Below are 20,347 nucleotides of genomic sequence, written 5' to 3'. Positions count from 1 at the left end.
TGTAAGTCATCCCTCACAAAATCTGCTTTTACCCATATATTACCCGACGCCGGCATATATACACCTATGAGACAAACGCATCTCTCACCCCATACCCCATCTACTCTCACGACCCTCCCCCCTCCTCCCAACCCGTGATATGCAAGGGGCTGGTGTCCTTGATCGTTTTTGCCGCCCCCCTTTTAACTGCTTTGGCAGAACTAACATACACCTTGTAGCCATCCAACCTCAAACCACATCCCAACCGAAAATTGTGTTCTTGTAAAAAACACATCAACCCAGAACCTTCTCAGAAACCAAACCAACCACACATGCTTGATCTCTGACCTGAGACCATTCACGTTAAGTGTGACACTCCGGAAAGTTATATAAACAGCGGCTTCCCTCTATGCCGCTGTGGTTTACTCATAGCGCTTTTCCCCATTTGGTGCCCAGGCACCTCATAGTTCTTTACTTGTTCACCCTCACCCTCCCACACCCATCCACTGCGTAGCTATGGCGTCGCTGGACCAGCCCGTTCCTCCTTCAACTCCTCCAGCGCCCATGCCTTTTTCTCTGGGTGCTGGCCTGGCATTAGAACCTCCTCAATGTCCGCCGTTCCATCCATTCTCTTTCTGGAGCTGCCACTCACACTCATATCCACTTCCTGGGCTTGCTTCTGATGTACCTCCGGTTGCACAACCTGCTGCAAGGTACCTGCACTGGGGTCCCCTCCCCCAGGCGACTGAACCGTCGTGGATGTCATAGATGTGCCCAAAAAATCCTGGAGTACCTCCAACATGAAGCACTCCTGAGGTACACCGTCCTGACACACTTGCTCTCTTGACAATTCTTTCACAGCCTCTGATCGCTCTGGGAGTGTAACATACCATTCAGCGGACTGCTCCGCACAGTCTACCTCTTCACTCAAACAACCGCTCCTCAAGTCCACCCTGCCGCCCACCTCAGGCCGTAATTCACACAATCGTTGCTCCACTGCCGACGACCCAGGCCCTCTGGGCGGCTGCCGCCTCGGACACTGTGCCGCCATATGATCATACGAGCCACACAGGTGACACGTCCGCCGCCACTGACCAGCATAATGCACGAAAACCTGCGTCCTGTATCCCGCCAACGTCACGTACGACGGGATCGGCAGGGTCAAAGACATTTTGAGGGTGTAGGATCCCAGAGGGAGCCCCTCGTACGGCCCTTCCTTCAAGACTCCCATCGTCGCCGAATGAACCCGACCATAGCTGCTAAATGCCTCCTTCAGCCCATACACAGTTGCCTCAAAAAGCACATAATGCACCTTCACCCACGTGTGATACTTGGAAACATCGTGCAAGATGACGTCCACCGCCACTTCCAGTACTGTAACATCCTCACCAATCCTTCAGAGTGCAAGTGCTGTACCCCCCCACCTCAAGTACTGTAACATCCTCACCCACCGTTCAGAGTACAGGCACTGTACTTCCCACTTCCAGTATTTTAACATCCTCACCAATCCTTCAGAGTGCAGGCACTGTACTTCCCATTTCAAGTACTGTAACATCCTCGCCGACCCTTCAGAGTGCAGGCACTATACTTCCCACTTCCACTACTGTAACATCCTCACCAATCCTTCAGAGTGCAAGTGCTGTACCCCCCCACCTCAAGTACTGTAACATCCTCACCCACCCTTCCGAGTACAGGCACACTACTCTGTGTTGTAGGTCAGTGTTTAGTACAGTAAACTGTAGTGTATGTTAATGTTTAGTACAGTACACTGTAGTGTAGGTCAGTGTTTAGTACAGTACACTGTAATCTAGGTCAGTGTTGTTTATTGGGCAATTCGAGAGAATGTAAGTATTATGTTTCAGAAGAGACACATGCAAGGTTAACTGTAACCTGTTACTAGAGACTCACTGAAGGTGCCATCTAGCAACTGTAACCTGTTGCTAGAGACTGTCTTTGAAGGTGTGACCTGGTAACTGTAACGTGTCACTAGAAACTGTCCCTGAACATGTCACTGTCTAGTATCAGGTTAGGAAGTGAATAATGCTGTCACAGTGGCAGGACCCCAATGGAAATAAGCCAATTTGACTTTTTTGGGTTATCCAAGGTTCTCCACACATATGCTGCTATGTATGATAATCTATGTTTATACCTGAATAAACTTACTTAACTAAAATGAATGATAATTTCAGGAGTGAGTTACCTGAGGAGGTTGGTGCAGTGTTACACGCCTTCGTGATGGGTACACTGTATAACCTGACACCACTGGAGAATGTTAACCTTATACAAGTAAGTCAGTGTATCAGATTATCTTCATAAACTCTTATCGTCTTAAGATGTATGTGGCATGCTAAGAGTATGTTACAATTTATTCGGCGTATGTCACACTTCCATATAGCCTTCCAACCAGTGAACCGGGTGCTAAGGGTCGATCAATAGAGGACCTATCGTTAAATCAGTACCTTTGTTCATTGGCCAATTACAGGCAAGGTCGCAGAAGCTGAAACCACGTGGCTCACTTGTGGTAAGCATTGACAGACTTGCCTACCTGCTGGTTGAGCATGGTGCACACTCTCTGGGTTCTGCTTTGCCATCTGTCACCGTGGTGTACATTTACTATTCTATCTGTGCATATTGTACATAATATACATACTTGTACATATCTGGTGAAGGCAAATTTACATAATATTTAATTGGTGAGTTTGCTCCACTTTGGAACCCATTAAGACCAGGTGGCAGACCATACAATACCTGTGTTTGTAATAATGCAGTTAGTATTATATTTATAATATATAATATCTTTATGGAATATAATCTTTAAGGAGTAGTGTCTTTATAAGGTATAGTTACTATTGGATCTTTATAAGAGACAGTACTGAAGTATAGGTAAGAAGTGAAGTGTACATGTCAGTGTCAGTCAGTGACATGTTCAAGTCAGTGTCAGTCAGTGACATGCTCAAGTCAGTGTCAGTCAGTGACATGCTCAAGTCACTGTCAGTCAGTGACTTGTTCAAGTCACTGTCAGTCAGTGACATGTTCAAGTCACTGTCAGTCAGTGACTTGTTCAAGTCACTGTCAGTCAGTGACTTGTTCAAGTCACTGTCAGTCAGTGACTTGTTCAAGTCACTGTCAGTCAGTGGCATGTTCAAGTCATTGTCAGTCAGTGACACGCTCAAGTCACTGTCAGTCACCTCCCTAACTCCCCCATAACTTTTTCATTATCTTGACACAGTGTGTCTACTCTTATAACTTGTTAACTGTGACAATGTCCTCCGTCAACACCAGTCTGTTGTCCACCTTCACCCCCACTATCTCCCTGAATCCCCCTCCATCTCCCCCCCATCTCTCTCACTATCATATATAATTATTTGTTTTTATGTTAATAGAAGTTTTTTTCTAATGTTGACAGAAAATGGAGAAGGAGAACCTGAAGTTAGCAAGAGAGAAAGGCTTCAAGGCTGTGTTTACCACCAACACGTCTTCTCTTACCCAGGTCAGAAATGATCTCACGTTAGTGTAAACTCCAGTTGTCCATAAAGTTTGTATTGTTCATTTGCATCTCGTGCCATGCACGGAGGCTTCTACATCTCGTGCCATGCATGGAGACTCACACATCTCGTGCCGTGCACTGTTACAAAAAACGCGATATCTACCAATGATAGAGATCAGTCAATACTAGAAAGGATAGCCCCTCTAGCATCCAGCCTGTTACTGGGTTTTTGAAACAAGTAGTCAGTATCCTGGTCCAATTATCCATTAGAATTTAATAGTAAGATACAATAGTGCTTCACGATTACAACTGGTAGGCTACTAACTAAAGAAAGTAAAATTTAATAAGTTTATTAATAAAGATAAAGTTGTCTAGGTGGACAGTATCAAAGTAAATCAAAATAATCTATTTAATATATAGGATACAAGTTCCTACACTTCTCTCGTGTACAGTAGTATTGTGCTGAAGGCACATATCATATCTTTATGGCTTTTAAGTACCGTCTGGTATATTGTCAGCATTTAAGAACATAATACTAATATATACAAGTGACTATGTGTGTAAGTGTTCTAAGTAGTTCGCTATGTCTCAAGACTCGACTCGACTTACCCAGTGACCGACTAAAAGTCCTCACATAAACTAACTTCTTGACCAACCTAGCAATCAGAACAGCTTGTTTGAACAGTAAAACGACCGATTCGCCGAACAGCAATATAACAAGCAGCAGCAACACAGAATCAGGAACAAAGAGATAACATAACGACCTTAAGTAGGGACCATCTGCAGATCCTCCACAAAAGTCACAAAACTCCCATACTACTGAATCTAACTTCACCATAAGAAAATCCCCGACTGTGACGGTGCACAGATACCAGTACAATTTAGGTCAGAAGCTACAGCTCAGGACCTGAGTTTCTCAGTGTCAGTGTGACACACAACCCCAGTAAAACATCGAAAATCACTAAGTCTAGCCTATGCTCTGTGAACAGAGTTACACAGAACTAACGACAAGAGAGATCGACAGAGATGATGTTCCAATAAGGGCCAGCAAGGAAGAGCTGGAGAGGGAGCAGTTGTTGGAATCATCGTCAGAGAGAGAGCTCTCGGAGGCAACGCAGTCCTCTCACCCAGGTGAGGTGTGATCACCCCACCCTGATCATGTGACTCTCCATGGACTGCTGCTGCCCAGCAACTACAGAGAAGCCGGCAGCGAAACAAGCGGTAGTTACAGTAGTTAAACAATGTGACAGCTACTTAACACTCTCGAGCAATGAGCACTGAATAATATATAAATGTTACATCCTACCTAATAATAAAACTAAGTCAAATAATAATATAAATCAATATATTTACAATTTAGCTAATATCGCAGATATCAGCAATATAAAATTATATGAACAGGTAATATACATTATATACATTGTGACCCATTCAGGTTTTTTTATAATTTATTTAAGAAACCATACAAAAGTACAAATGATGCATAATAAGAGTACAGGAATTAAAAAAAAAAACAATCTTTTACGCTGCTAGTACCAGGTTATTCCAGGAGGCAACAAGTATTATAACAACATCTTGTTATAGCAAACAGTACACGCTAAAATAAAACTCACTAAAGTATTAGTCATTTATAGGTACCGTCATGCAAATTGTGACCAAAGAAACACCAAAAGGAAATTTTACATGGGTTATCAAAATAAAAAGGAGTACTTGTCATAACCTATTACAACAATGAACAACATACAATGCACAACATCACAAGGTTACTAAAGGTAAAGTTGTAACATATGACCAAAGCCATAACCACCTTTAACACACACAATATATGTATACAACACAAATCATGTCAGTAAAGTAAAGAGACCCTAACTAAAGCTACCATAACAACTATAAAACAGACACAAAACCCGAACATACCCGCTATGACAGGTTACAGAGTACTGGTTAAAGTTGTGTTACATTATAGCCTAACCAATAGGAATTCTGAAGGAACGTATGATTCCTTATGCACAATAACCATTGAAAAATAGTGTTTTAATGTTATTAATATGTTAAACCATCAAGTACAATAATTCTTGTACAGAAAACAGAACAACATACATTTAACATACAGTAATAAAATAGAAGATTGAGACACTTATGCAGCATATGGGAATCTTTATTCAGGAAACTTTTCGCCACACAGTTGCTTCATCAGTCCAATACAAAGAGGAAGGCGTAAGGAGAGGAGGAGTATGAGGTAATCAGTCCCTCAACCTGGCGTCGATGTGTTCAGTCCATCAATCTTGTAGAATGTACAGCATAGGGCCGTAGACGTGGCTTATATACTGTAGTGAGGTGACGTGAAGCAGGCGGAGGCGGGGTCATAGTGGTACCATCCACTAGTCGAAGTAGGTCTTCGTCCAAAGGTTGAACAAGTGTTGAAGAAGACCTACTTCGACTAGTGGATGGTACCACTATGACCCCGCCTCCGCCTACTTCACGTCACCTCACTACAGTATATAAGCCACGTCTACGGCCCTATGCTGTACATTCTACAAGATTGATGGACTGAATACATCGACGCCAGGTTGAGGGACTGATTACCTCATTCTCCTCCTCTCCTTACGCCTTCCTCTTTGTATTGGACTGATGAAGCCACTGTGTGGCGAAACGTTTCCTGAATAAAGATTCCCATATGCTGCATAAGTGTCTCAATCTTCTACTTGTCGGTTTTTCAAACCATTCATCACAATAATAAAATAAAATAAACCCCAAAACAAGCTTTCACAACATAATAAAACTCAGCACATCAAAAGGGTTTAATACCAAACCCTACACAGAAATTAAACCTCCCACATATGTATGTAAACCGAAACTCTTGTCCACAAAATTTTTAGGTATAAACCCCTTAATAAACATGGTATAAACCCAAGACCTATACATACTCTTAAGAATTACCACATAGAACCTCCAGCAAACAATAAAAATTTAACATAATAAAAGACAAGTAGTAAGTATAAGAGCCACTGTATCTTACCAGTCCCAAAAGAACTGACATGTACCTCATACAAATTTGTTCGAACCAGCTTGCCATATCTGATTACTTAAAACCGAGATCCTAAGGGCTCAGTATCCTGGCTATCAAGGAAGATTTCATACACAGTGAACATAACCATCAGGTTTAGAAAATTTAACTTTGTAAGCTACTCTTATATCTCACTATGACAAACATTCCCATGAAACAGAGCTTGCCATCCATACCAAACTGCCACTACCTTCCTCTTACACACCACAAAAAAATCCAGAGTTAAACAAAAAACCCCCACCCCCTTTACATCCCCCCAGAAGGAGACCACCCCTTTGCCCATCCTCAGTGACCCTGACAAAGGGAGCCCACAGTGAGGTTCCTATAACCTTCCGGGAAACTTTTTTCCCAGGACACCCTATAAACCAGCATATTCCTATACTTTGTCCTATAGAATCTAGCCGCCAACGCTTTTATCATCATATCATCCCTTAATTCCCTTATTCCCCTTGAAATATCCAGATAATCTACTATGACTTACATTATAGCCCATCCCACATCCCTAGGCACTCCCCTTACATCTAATAGTAAAGCCCTTAAAAGCGGCAAACGTCCCCCCCCCAAAAAGCTGATAACCCCACCCATCCATGATCTCACCCCCTCCAAGGAGGGACAAAAGAAGACCACATGAAACGCCATTTCAACATCATCACAAAACTGACAAAAAGCCTCTTCCACCAACCCCATACATCTTAACACCTCCTTGGAGGCCAGAATCCCCATGATGAAACGATACACTAATTCTCTTACCCTAGCCGGTATCCTAAGCTTACTAAATCCTTCCAAATAACCCCCCAATCATACGTTGGATACACGGCTACCCCTTGCAAAATTCCCTGACCTCCAACTACTCTCACCAACCTTTTCACTTTGATGTTATCCACCTGTTGCACTGTCAATAAAAATCTTAACATATCTTCACAAACCCGCAGGTCCTTTCCACTCCACCATTTATGCGCCTCCTCCATAACTCTTCCTACGTTAGCTCGCCTCACACCCTCTTCCCTAATATACCTCCGCTTGATATATATAGCCATTACTCTCAGTCCTAAAGGCAACAAACCTAAACCCCCTCTTTGAACATCCATCATAACTACCTCCTTACTTAACCATGCCCTCCCAAATCCCCACACAAACTTTAGCACCCTCCTCTGCATTTCCACAATGTCCTGTACTTCTAAGGAAAAAACCTCTGCCACCCCCCATACCTTGCTATAGACAAGTGAATTTACCACCACTACCCTCTGATGTAAAACTAGGTCCCTCGCACTTAAACCTCCCAGTCTACCTAATGCCTTACCCATGACAGACTCCAAATTTACCCTTCTGCAGGCCTGCACACCCTCCGTATACCATATTCCACATACCCTGATTCTATCAACCACTGCCCATCCTAACCCCAACCCCAAGCCCCCCCCCTATCCAATTACCCACCTCTAGTAACCTTGATTTCACCGTATTAATTCGCATCTCCGTATTCATACCAAACATCTGAATCACTCTACCCACCCTCCTTAGCTCCTCCTTACCCCATAGCGAAACAGTAGTATCATCCACATACCCAACGATGCCCCCTTTGCACCCCCTTCCATCTCCTGTTCGTCTATCACCCGCTTAACAGACTCATAGAAAGGATTCTGCACATACGCAAAAAGCAGCTGCGATAGCGGGCAACCCTGCCTTAAACCTCTCTCCATCAGTACACTTTCACCCAACCTCCCATTGACTTGTACCCTCACCTCTGCCTCAGCATACAGGGTGTTCACCCACCTCACTACCTCCTCCCGAAACCCCAACCTCTCTAAGCAAACCCCTAAGAAATCTCTATCCATGCAATCATATGTGTTCTCCCAATCTGAACCTAGTATTCCCCCTCCCATACAACTCTCTAGAAAATCCCTAATAAAACCATGTCCATCCCTCATCCTTCTCCCCAGAATCCCCAACTGCCCCCTATGTAACATTAAACCCAACACTTTCCTCATTCTGTTGCCTAAAATCTTAGCAAAAATCTTGTAATCCGAGCACATTAACGTAATCGCACGGTAATCATTCAAAATTCGGCATTCCTTCTTTTTGGGCACTAAAACCGTGACACCTGTTCTTTGCGATTTTCCCATCCTCCCACCACTTAACATACAATTCAAAACCCCCACCAGACAATGCCATACACTCCCCCAATGACACCTATAGAAATCGTTCAGTATGCCATCTATCCCAGGGGTTTTACCCAGGCACAGCCCAAAAACTGCCTCCTCCACCTCCTCTACACTAATACTACTCTCGAGTCTGTCACTGTCCTGCTCACATATAACCCTATTAAACCCCTCATCCCCAAAACGTCCCTCACCCACTCCACCACCAACTCCTAAACCAGAAATTGGCATACAAACTAATATGTTCCGTGGTAGATAGGCTTTGACCCTCCTCAAATCCACCCGTCCCTGTTCCTGCCACTATATACACCAAGGTGGTTTTCGTCTGCCTTTCCTTAAACTTCCTGAGTACAAATCCCGACGGCCTATCCCCCATTAAAACATCCTCCAACCCCGCCCTAACTCTAATTGCCTCAAACTTTTCATTATGGATTTCCGCCAACCTATTTCGCAAACGTTCCATGTCCTCACTGTGCCCCACCCGGTCCTCTGCATAACAGTCATTTAACTGACCTTCAAGATAATTTTGTAGACCATAGCTCCACCTCGCCATCTCCTTACCCTGTACTTTAAAAAAATTAGCGATTCCAACTTTAGCTCTAATTTCCCACCAATCCAGCAAATCCATCTCCCTAATCCTAGTCTTCCAAAAGGATTTCCACCAATCCTCAAATCCTGTAGCGTCACCCTCGTCCCTAAGGAGCCTCACATTCAATTTCCAGTATCCTGTATAAACTCGCACTATACCATCTACCCTCAAATCTGCTATAACAGCACGATGATCAGAAAAACCCACATCTATAGTCCTCACCATCTCCACACCTATTCCCTGCCTAACATAAATCCTATCTAACCGTGCCTCATATCCCCTATGGATACAAGTGTGCTTCGTTCCATATCCCCTACTGCCCACCACATCTACCTCTCCAACATCCCGCAAAACGTCTCTCAGAACCCCCAAAACACAACTCGCCCCCCTCGGAACCACATCCCCATTCCTAATTACACAATTCCAATCCCCGCCAAGCACTGTAATTGCCGGTAAACCTCTCAAATGATACACCAAGACATCACATACAAAATCCACCTTCATCCTAGCGTTACTAGTTGCTGGCATGTACACACCTACAAAACAAACCCTCCTCGCCCCCCAAAACCCATCCATCCTGACAACCCTCCCACCCCCCCTTCCTCCCAACCCAGGATACACAAAGGACTGGTCTCCTTTACCGCCACAGCCACACCTCCTTTCAACCTCAAAGCATCACTGGTAAACAACCTATAATCTTTCAAAACCAACTCACATCCTAACCTATGGTTATGTTCCTGCAAAAAACAGACATCAATACTAAATCTCCTTAAAAACCACTCTAACCATACCCTCTTGACCTCGGTCTGAAGACCGTTTACATTGAAAGTTACACACCTGAAATTACAAGAATGGCGGCTTACCCCTATGCCACTGAAGCTTACTTGATCCTCCTTTCATAGGTCTCGGTCCATCTCTAGCAATCCCTCGTTCCTGCCCTCCAACCCCTTCCTGTCCCTTCCCGCCGATCTTCCCATTGCTCCCCCCCTCCCTCCTGGTCTCGCCGTTTCCACCACAGCACAGCTGCCCAAACCTTCTTCCCAGGCCGCTGCGCTGGTGTGAGGACCTCATCCATGTCTGATGCCCCCACTGATCTCTTGCGGGAGCTACCCTCTACACACATATCTATCTTCAATCACATCTTCTTGATGGACCTCCACCACCACATTGATCTCTATCCTAACCTCACTCAAGTCTTCCTTACCCTGTTTCTGTTCGTCCATCACCTTGACATCACCTAACCTCTCGTCTCCTTCCACACCATGCTCCGACTCATCCAAAAAATCCTTCAGCACAGCCTCCAAAATCCCGTCCTGAGCTGAATCTGTAGGAACTAACGGTCTGACAGCGTTATTCCCCCCCCCCGTTTCCTCTGGTAGTGTAACACAAGTCTCCAAAGCCACCTCTGCTCTCTCAACCTCCTCACTCCATAGGCCCATCCCCCGGCCTTCCACATCACCCGTCATAATGTCCAAGGCTTCTACCTGATTGCCTTCAGAAGCTTTTTCTGGAACCCTAGGGCCCTGTCTCCTGGGGTATTGTGCCGCCATGTGCTCATAAGAGTCACATAAACGGCACGTCCTCCGCTGCCCCACACAGTGTACAAAAACCTGAGTTCTATAACCGTGCAATGTGACGTATCGGCCTTCTCAGGGTCATTTTCAGTGTGAAGGATCCTTCAGGCAGCCACTCGTAGGGGCCGTCCCTCCACATTCCCATGCTCGCCGAGTGTACAGTTCCATAACCACTGAACACATCCTGTAGGCTGTATGCTGTCGCTTCAAAAGGTACATTCAGTATCTTCACCCAAGTAAAATACTTAGAAACATCATGCAAGCATACTTCCACTGCCGAATTGACGCTCATCCTCCTTTCTTGAAATTCGTCGACGATGCTGGAGTAGAAGTCGGCCCTCATGAACTTCACGAAAACCCTTGACATACCATTCAGCGCCACACCGTACAACTCTTCATTGGGGATGCCATAAACATCCCTGATAATGCTTGGCAGGAGAACGTTCATCACGGCGCTGCTTAAAGATCCCCTGACCAGCTCAATGCAGACAGTATTTATGCGCCGGTTCATTCGGTCCGCCATCTTGGTGCTAATGCTATGTTTTCCTCACCAGGTGGCGTGCAAGAGAAACTGTGGAAGCGTCCTCTCTCCCCGCAGATCGAGAGACGAATGCTCCATTCAGGGGTTGCAATATGTACGAGGAGATGTATGGGTCTCTACCCGTACATCTCTTGTCATGCACGGAGACTCGTACATCTCATTTCTTCCATTTGTTTTGTAGTGGATATTTATCCCACTGGTTGGTAACACTTATTTAGTGGGCGGATAAAGCGAAAATTTTAAGTTCAGTTTTACCTCTTTTTTTGTGTACTTGTTTATTTGCTGCTAACATTCACGGTACATGGGTCCCTGTGATTACATGGGTCCCTGTGATTACATGGGTCCCTGTGATTACATGGGTCCCTGTGATTACATGGGTCCCTGTGATTACATGAGTCCCTGTGATAACGTGGGTGCCTGTGATGACACTGCTCCCCGTAAAGTGTCAGTCTTGGTATTGTAAGGAGAGTGGGTCAACACTGAGTTTACTGTTAAGTTTGAGGTTTAGGCTTGTGTTAGTACGGTGTCAAGTAAGAATGTGGCTCCACAACAGTTGACTCCCGTCTTGTTTTCTGACTCTTAGATGGTTATTTGAATATCTCTCAATTATCACTATGGCCATCAGTATATAGGGTAGAGTGAAAGGCCTTAATTCACGCGGGTTGTTTTCAGGAAATCTGCTCTACAATGATTTTCCTGTTTTTCTGAAATCTGCTCTACAATTATTTTCCGGTTTTCAGGAAATCTGCTCTACAATGATTTTCCTGTTTTTCTGAAATCTGCTCTACAATGATTTTCCTGTTTTTCTGAAATCTGCTCTACAATGATTTTCCTGTTTTCCTGAAATCTACTCTACAATGATTTTCCTGTTTTAAGGATTGAATGACATATGGGAAAAATATGGTTGCTTTCGTAACGCCTGTATAAAAAAATCAAATAAGGGGCAATTGATTTTGAATTACAATACCATCATTAACAGGCAGTATTCTATCATCTACCACTACAATCACCTTCCACAATTACCTGTCATTACTTACCACCATGGTATTCCATCAGCCTGGGGGAAAAAACCAGTTCCTGACACTAGATTAAGCCTTCACTATGTAACTCTCATTTCAATCATCGACATATTCACCTCCTACAAAGGTATCAAGGGTAGGTAAATGAATTTTAAAGGCACAACAATGTGCAATTATAATGTAAATGTTACTCTGATTTCTCTGCATAGTGTTTCACCTCACTAAATTCTCTTGAGCTATAATTTTCTTGGAAATCGTTTGGGTTTCAAACTTACGTGTTTCTCTTGACTATTTAATAATGGAATACAGTTCTCTGTTTCGCCTTTATATATCAGAAAATTAGGTTACCTATTTCAGTGATAAGGTATATACTTAGAATTGCTAATTATAACCAAGATATATAGAATTACTAATTATAACCAAGATATATAGAATTACTAATTATAACCAAGATATATAGAATTACTAATTATAACCAAGATACATAGAATTACTAATTATAACCAAGATACATAGAATTACTAATTATAACCAAGATACAAAGAATTACTAATTATAATCAAGATACATAGAATTACTAATTATAACCAAGATGAATAGAATTACTAATTATAATAAAAAATACATAGAATTACTAATTATAACCAAAATACAAAGAATACTAATTATAACCAAGATACAAAGAATTACTAATTTTAACCAAGATACATAGAACCACTAATTATAAACACATGAGTTTTTATTTATTGTTTTGTTGTAATAACAATAATAGTCGTACTTATGAAAGTTTTTCGTATTTCTGCAGCAAATCTGTGAGGACATCCTGCGCTACCATGTTTTACACAACTACCAGGTTAACCTGTATGTGGCACCGGATGGTAGCAAGCCATTTGGTGCTGCTCCTGCGTCTCAACATGCTGTTGCAGCTGTCAAGTTTATATAGAAAAACATGACCTGTTGCAAGTTTTTGGTTACTATTCAGTTTTATGCAGTATAATATGAGTCAGTCATACACTGTATTTATGTAACTTGAAAGGTTTGTGTAGCAAGTAAGATATGTAAGTACATATACTCTTGTTAAGTTTATACACTTTGTATATTTACAAGTTTATGCACAAGTGATGTTTTGGATTGGTCAGTATATTTTTATAGTGTTGTATGTCAAGCATCATCATGTACCTTCAAGTCCACGGGTCACAGCGCAGAACTGTAGGTCATGGGTCACAGAGAAGAACTGCAGGTCATGGGTCACAGGGCAGAATTGCAGGTCATGGGTCACAGAGAAGAACTGCAGGTCATGGGTCACAGGGCAGAATTGCAGGTCCACGGGTCCACATTATAGCCCTCATGAAGGCAACTGCCGCCAGTCGTACACAGCCTTGTCAGGTAAAAAGCTACACGGACAGCTAACATTCGTCAAGTTTCAAGGTGTGTGGTAGGAGGAGAAGGGTTGACAGTTGTGGTAGGAGGGGAAGGGTTGATAGGTGTGTAGTAGGATACGAAGGGTGGGTTGACAGGTGTGGTAGGAAGGGATGGGTTGACGGGTGTGTGGTAGGAAGCGAAGAGTTGACAGGCGCGGTAGGAGGGGAAGGGTTGACAGTTGTGGTAGGAGGGGAAGGGTTGACAGTTGTGGTAGGAGGGGAAGGGTTGATACGTGTGTAGTAGGAAGCGAAGAGTTGACAGGCGTGGTAGGAGGGGAAGGACTGAAAGTTGTGGAAGGAGGGGAAGGGTTGACAGTTGTGGTAGGAGGAGAAGGGTTGACAGGTGTGTGGTAGGAGGGGAAGGGTTGACAGGTGTGAGGTAGGAAGGGAATGGTTGACAGGTGTGAGGTAGGAGTGGAAGTGTTGACACGTGTGTGGTAGGAGGGGAAGGGGTGACAGGTGTGTGGTAGGAAGGTAATGGTTGACAGGTGTGTGGTAGGAGGGGAAGGGGTGACAGGTGTGAGGTTGGAAGGGAATGGTTGACAGGTGTGTGGTAGGAGTGGAAGTGTTGACAGGTGTGTGACAGGAGAGGAAGGGCTGGCAGGTGTGTGGTAGGAAGGTAATGGTTGACAGGTGTGTGGTAGGAAAGGAAGGGGTGACAGGTGTGTAGTAGGAAGCGAATAGTTGACAGGCGTGGTTGGAGGGGAAAGGTTGACAGGTGTGTTACGAGGGGAAGGGTTGACAGGTGTGTGGTACGAGGGAAAGGGTTGACAGGTGTGTGGTAGAAGGGGAATGGTTTACAGGTGTGTGGTAGGAGGAGAAGGGTTGACAGGTGTGGTATGAGAGGAAGGGTTGACAGGTGTGGTAGGAGGGAATGGTTGACAGGTGTGTGGTAGGAGGGGAAGGGTTAGAGATGTGTGGCAGGAGGGGAATGGTTGACAGGTGTGTGGTACGAGGGGAATGGTTGAGAGGTGTGGTAGGAGGGAAAGGGTTGACAGTTGTGTGGAAGAAAAGAAAACGTTGACAAGTGTGTGGTTGGAGGGGAAAGGTTGACAGGTGTGTAGTTGGAGGGGAAGGGTTGACAGCTGTGGTAAGAAGGGATGGGTTGACAGGTGTGTGGTAGGAGGGTAAGTGTTGACAGATGAGTGGTAGGAGGGGAAGGGTTGACAGGTGTGGTAGGAAGGGAAGGGTTGACAGGTGTGGTAGGAGGGAAAGGCTTGGCAGGTTTGCGGTAGGAGGGGAAAGGGTGACAGGTGTGTGGTTGGAGGGGAAGGGTTGACAGGTGTGTGGTAGGAGGGGAAGGGTTAGAGATGTGTGGCAGGAGGGGAAGGGTTGACAGGTGTGTGGTACGAGGGGAAGGGTTGAGAGGTGTGGTAGGAGGGAAAGGGTTGACAGTTGTATGGTAGGAAAGGAAACGTTGACAAGTGTGTGGTTGGAGGGGAAAGGTTGACAGGTGTGTAGTTGGAGGGGAAGCGTTGACAGCTGTGGTAAGAAGGGATGGGTTGACAGGTGTGTGGTAGGAGGGTAAGTGTTGACAGATGAGTGGTAGGAGGGGAAGGGTTGACAGGTGTGTAGTAGGAGGGGATAGGTTGACAGGTGTGTGGTAGGAGGGGAATGATTGGCAGGTGTGTGGTTGGAGGGGAAGGGTTGACAGGTGTAGTAGGAAGGGAAGGGTTGACAGATGTGTAGTTGGAAGGGAAGGATTGACAGGTGTATGGCAGGACGGGAAAGGTTGACAGGTGTGTGGTTGAAAGGGAATGCTTGACAGGTGTGTGGTAGGAAAGAAAGGGTTGACAGGTGTGTAGTAGGAAGCGAAGAGTTGAGAGGCGTGGTAGGAGGGGAAGAGTTGACAGGTGTGTTACGAGGGGAAGGGTTTACACTTAGGTGGTACGAGGGGAAGGGTTGACAGGTGTGTGGTAGAAGGGGAATGGATTACAGGTTTGTGGTAGGTGGAGAAGGGTTAACAGGTGTGTGGTAGGAGGAGAAGGGTGGAAAGGTGTGTGGTGGGAGAAGTGTTGACAGGTGTGGTAGGAAGGGAAGGGTTGACAGGTGTGGTAGGAGGGAAAGGCTTGGCAGGTTTGTGGTAGGAGGGGAAAGGGTGACAGGTGTGTGGTTGGAGGGGAAGGGTTGACAGGTGTGTGGTAGGAGGCGAAGGGTTGACAGATGAGTGGTAGGAAGGGAAAGGTTGACAGGTGTTTGGTAGGAGGTGAAGGGTTGACAGGTGTGGTAGGAGGGAAAGGCTTGGCAGGTTTGTGGTAGGAGGCGAAAGGGTGACAAGTGTGTGGTTGGAGAGGAAGGGTTGACAAGTGTGTGGTAGGACGGGAAGGGTTGACAGATGAGTGGTAGGAAGGGAAGGGTTGACAGGTGTGTAGTAGGAGGGGAAGGGTTGACAGGTGTGTGGTTGGAGGGGAAGGGTTGACAGGTGTGGTAGGAAGGGAAGGGTTGACAGGTGTGTTGTAGGAGAGCAAAGGTTGATAGGTGTGTGGTTGGAGGGGAAGGGTAGACAGGTGTGTGGTGGGAAGGAAAGGGTTGACAGGTGTTTGGTGGGAGGGGAAGGGTTTACAGGTGTGTGGTGGGAGGGGAAGGGTTGACAGGTGTGGTAGGATTAAAAGGGTTGACAGGAGTGTGGTAGGAGGGGATAGGTTGACAGTTGTGGTAGGAAGGGAAAGGTTGACAGATGTGGTAGGAAGGGAAGGGTTGACAGGTGTGTTTGGAGGGGAAGGGTATACAGGTGTGTGGTAGAAGGGGAAGGGTTGACGTGTGTGGTTGGTGGGGCGGGGTTGACAGGTGTGGTAGGAGGGGAAGGGTTGACAGGTGTTTGGGAGGATAGGAAGGGTTGACAGATGTTTGGGTTGAGGGGAAGGGTTGACAAGTGTGTGGTATAAGGGGAAGGGTTGACCGGTGTGTGGTAGGAGGGGAGGGGCTGACAGGTTTGGTACGAGGGAAAGGGATGACAGGTGTGGTAGGAAGGGAAGGGTTGACAGGTGTGTGGTAGAAGAGGAAGGGATGACAGGTGTGTGGCAAGATTGGAAGGTTGACAGGTGTGTGGTAGAAAAGGAAGGGTTGACAGGTGTGGTAAGAGACGAAGGGTTGACAGTTGTGGTAAGAAGGGAAGGGTTGACATGTGTGGTATGAAGGGAAGGGTTGACAGGTGTGGTAGGATTAAAAGGGTTGACAAAAGTGTGGTAGGAAGGGATAGGTTAACAGTTGTGGTAGGAAGGGAAAGGTTGACAGGTGTGGTAGCAAGGGAAGGGTTGACAGGTGTGGTTGGAGGAGTAGGGTAGACAGGTGTGTGGTAGAAGGGGAAGGGTTGACGTGTTTGGTTGGTCGGGCGGGGTTGACAGGTGTGGTAGGAGGGGAAGGGTTGACAGGTGTTTGGGAGGATAGGAAGGGTTCATAGGTGTTTGGGTTGAGGGGAAGGGTTGACAGGGGTGTGGTAGGAGGGGAAGGGTTGAGAAGTGTGCTAGGAGGTGAAGGGTTGACAGGTGTGTGATAGGAGGGGAAGGGTTGACAGGTGTGTGGTAGGAAGGGAAGGGTTGACAGGTGTGTGGTGGGAAGGGATGGGTTGACAGGTGTGTGGTAAAAGGGGAAGGGTTGACAGGTGTGGTAGGAGGGGAAGGGTTGACAGGTTTGGTATAAGGGGAAGGGTTGACAGGTGTGTGATAGGAGGGGAAGGGCTGACAGGTGTGGTAGGAGGAGAAGGGTTGACAGGTGTGGTAGGAGAGGAAGGGTTGACAGGTTTGTGGTAGGATTGGAAGGGTTGACAGGTGTGTGGTAGAAGGGGAAGGGTTGACAGGTGTGGTATGAAGGGAAGGGTTGACAGGTGTATGGTTGGAAGGGAAGGGTTGACAGGTGTGTGGTGGGATGGGAATGGTTGACAGGTGTGTGGTAGGAAGGGAAGGGTTGACAGGTGTGTGGTAGGACGGGAAAGGTTGACAGGTGTGTGGTTGAACGGGAAGGGTTGACAGGTGTGTGGTAGGAGGGGAAGGGTTGACAGGTGTGTAGTAGGAAACGAAGAGTTGACAGGCGTAGTAGGAGAGGAAGGGTTGAGAGGTGTGTGGTACGAGGAGAAGGGTTGACAGGTGTGTGGTAGAAGGGGAATGGTTGACTGGTGTGTGGTAGGAGGAGAAGGGTTGACAGGTGTGGTAATAAAAAGAAGGGTTGACAGGTGTGGTGGGAGGGGAAGAGTTGACAGGTGTGTGGTAGGAGGGGAAGGGTTGACAGGTGTGTGGTAGGAGGGGAAGGGTTGACACGTGTGTACTAGGAGGGGAAGGGTTCACATGTGTGGTACGAGGAAAAGGGTTGACAGGTTTGTGGCAGGAGGGGAAAGGTTGACAGGTGTGTGGTTGGATGGGAAGGGTTGACAGGTGTGTGGTAGGAGGGGAAGGGTTCGCAAATGAGTGGTAGGAGGGTAAGTATTGAGAGGTGTGTGGTAGGAGGGGAAAGGTTGACACGTGTGTGGTTGGAGGGTAAAGGTTGACACGTGTGTGGTTGGAGGGTAAAGGTTGACACGTGTGTGGTTGGAGGGGAAGGGTTGACAGGTGTGGTAGGAAGGGGAGGGTTGACAGGTGTGTTGTAGGAGGGGAAAGGCTGATAGGTGTGTGGTTGTTGGGGAAGAGTTGACAGGTGTGTGGTGGGAGGGAAAGGGTTGACAGCTGTGTGGTAAGAGGGGAAGGGTTGACAGGTGTATGGTTGGAGGGAAAGGGTTGACAGGTGTGTGGTGGGAAGGGAAGGGTTGACACGTGTGTGGTGGGATGGGAAAGGCTGGCAGGTGTGGTAGGAGGAGAAGGGTTTACAGGTGTGGTAGGATTAAAAGGGTTGACAGGTGTGTGGTAGAAGGGGAAGGGTTGACGTGTGTGGTTGGAGGGGGAGGGTTGACAGGTGTGGTAGGAGGGGAAGGGTTAACAGGTGTGGTCGGAGGGGAAGGGTTGACAGGTGCGGTATGAGGGAAGGGTTGACAGGTGTGGTATGAGGGGAAGGGTTGACAGGTGTGGTAGGAGGGGAAAGGTTGACAGGTGTCTGGTAGGAGGGGGAGGTTTGACAGGTGTGTGGGCTGAGGGGAAAGGTTGACAAGTGTGTGAAAGGAGGGGGAAGGGTTGACAGATGTGTATGTTGAGAGGAAGGGTTGACAGGTATGTGGCTCATTACTGAGGAAGGTGAGTGACACACATATATCAGAGATATAATTAAAAAATCAAACAAACCTTGAATATTTCAAGTTAAGGAATCTCTCCTCATTATATTTATTACTTGGTTCACAAAGTCACTTTACAATGCAATAATATTGTATTATGATCAGTAGTTGTAATATTATGGTCAGTAGTAATACTGCATTATTGCTATCAAATATTCAACCCTAATTTTCAACTCACTATTTTCCCCGACTGCTGCTGTCAAATTGGTCTAGCCCAGACATGCTGGTTCAGTCCTCATGGTGATCTAGCCCAGACATGCTGGTTCAGTCCTCATGGTGGTCTTGCCCAGACATGCTGGTTCAGTCCTCATGGTGATCTAGCCCAGACATGCTGGTTCAGTCCTCATGGTGACCTAGCCCAGACATGCTGGTTCAGTCCTCATGGTGGTCTAGCCCAGACATGCTAGTTCAGTCCTCATGGTGGTCTTGCCCTGACATGCTGGTTCAGTCCTCATGTTGGTCTAACCCCCACATTCTGGTTCAGTCCTCATGTTGGTCTAACCCACATATGCTGGTTCAGTCCTCATGTTGGTCTAACCCACACAAGCTGGTTCAGTCCTCATGTTGGTCTAACCCACACATGCTGGTTCAGTCCTCATGTTGGTCTAACCCACATATGCTGGTTCAGTCCTCATGTTGGTCTAACCCACACATGCTGGTTCAGTCCTCATGTTGGTCTAACCCACACATGCTGGTTCAGTCCTCATGTTGGTCTAACCAACATATGCTGGTTCAGTCCTCATGTTGGTCTAACCCCCACATTCTGGTTTAGTCCTGATGGTGGTCTTGGCAAGACATGCTGGTTCAGTCCTCATGGTGATCTAGCCCAGACATGCTGGTTCAGTCCTCATGGTGGTCTAGCCCACACATGCTGGTTCAGTCCTCATGTTGGTCTAACCCCCACATTCTGGTTCAGTCCTCATGGTGGTCTTGCCCAGACATGCTGGTTCAGTCCTCATGGTGATCTAGCCCAGACATGCTGGTTCAATCCTCAGGGTGGTTTAGCCCACACATGCTGGTTCAGTCCTCATGTTGGTCTACCCCACACATGCTGGTTCAGTCCTCATGGTGGTCTAGCCCACACAAGCTGGTTCAGTCCTCATGTTGGTCTACCCCACACATGCTGGTTCAGTCCTCATGGTGGTCTAGCCCACACATTCTGGTTCAGTCCTCATGGTGGTCTTGCCCAGACATTCTGGTTCAGTCCTCATGGTGATCTAGCCCACACATTCTGGTTCAGTCCTCATGTTAGTCTAATCCACACATACTGGTTAAGCCCTCATTTTGGTCTATCCCACACATGCTGGTACAGTTCACATG

The 20,347-nt window shown here is 46.2% G+C and overlaps 1 protein-coding gene across 6 annotated transcripts in view; it reads left to right on the top strand.

The window, feature by feature from the left end:
• The window catches only part of LOC128690171 (beta-alanyl-bioamine nonribosomal peptide synthetase ebony), a 414,773-nt gene extending 394,631 nt beyond the window's left edge, over positions 1 to 20,142 (top strand). For 3 of the 6 annotated variants that reach the window (XM_070090435.1, XM_070090437.1, XM_070090436.1), the window contains exons 18-20: positions 2,169 to 2,265; positions 3,386 to 3,469; positions 13,218 to 20,142. In XM_070090435.1, coding sequence (XP_069946536.1) covers positions 2,169 to 2,265; positions 3,386 to 3,469; positions 13,218 to 13,355 — 319 coding nt within the window. In that variant the 3' untranslated portion in view covers positions 13,356 to 20,142. The remainder of the gene's footprint in view (positions 1 to 2,168; positions 2,266 to 3,385; positions 3,470 to 13,217) is intronic. The other 3 variants (XR_011392677.1, XR_011392675.1, XR_011392676.1) reach the window with 3 other exon arrangements.
• Positions 20,143 to 20,347: the final 205 nt, after the last annotated feature.

This window comes from Cherax quadricarinatus, chromosome 32 (assembly GCF_038502225.1).
Source record: "Cherax quadricarinatus isolate ZL_2023a chromosome 32, ASM3850222v1, whole genome shotgun sequence".
NCBI classification, from domain to species: Eukaryota; Metazoa; Arthropoda; class Malacostraca; order Decapoda; family Parastacidae; genus Cherax; species Cherax quadricarinatus.
This window is presented reverse-complemented; position numbering and strand designations above follow the sequence as displayed.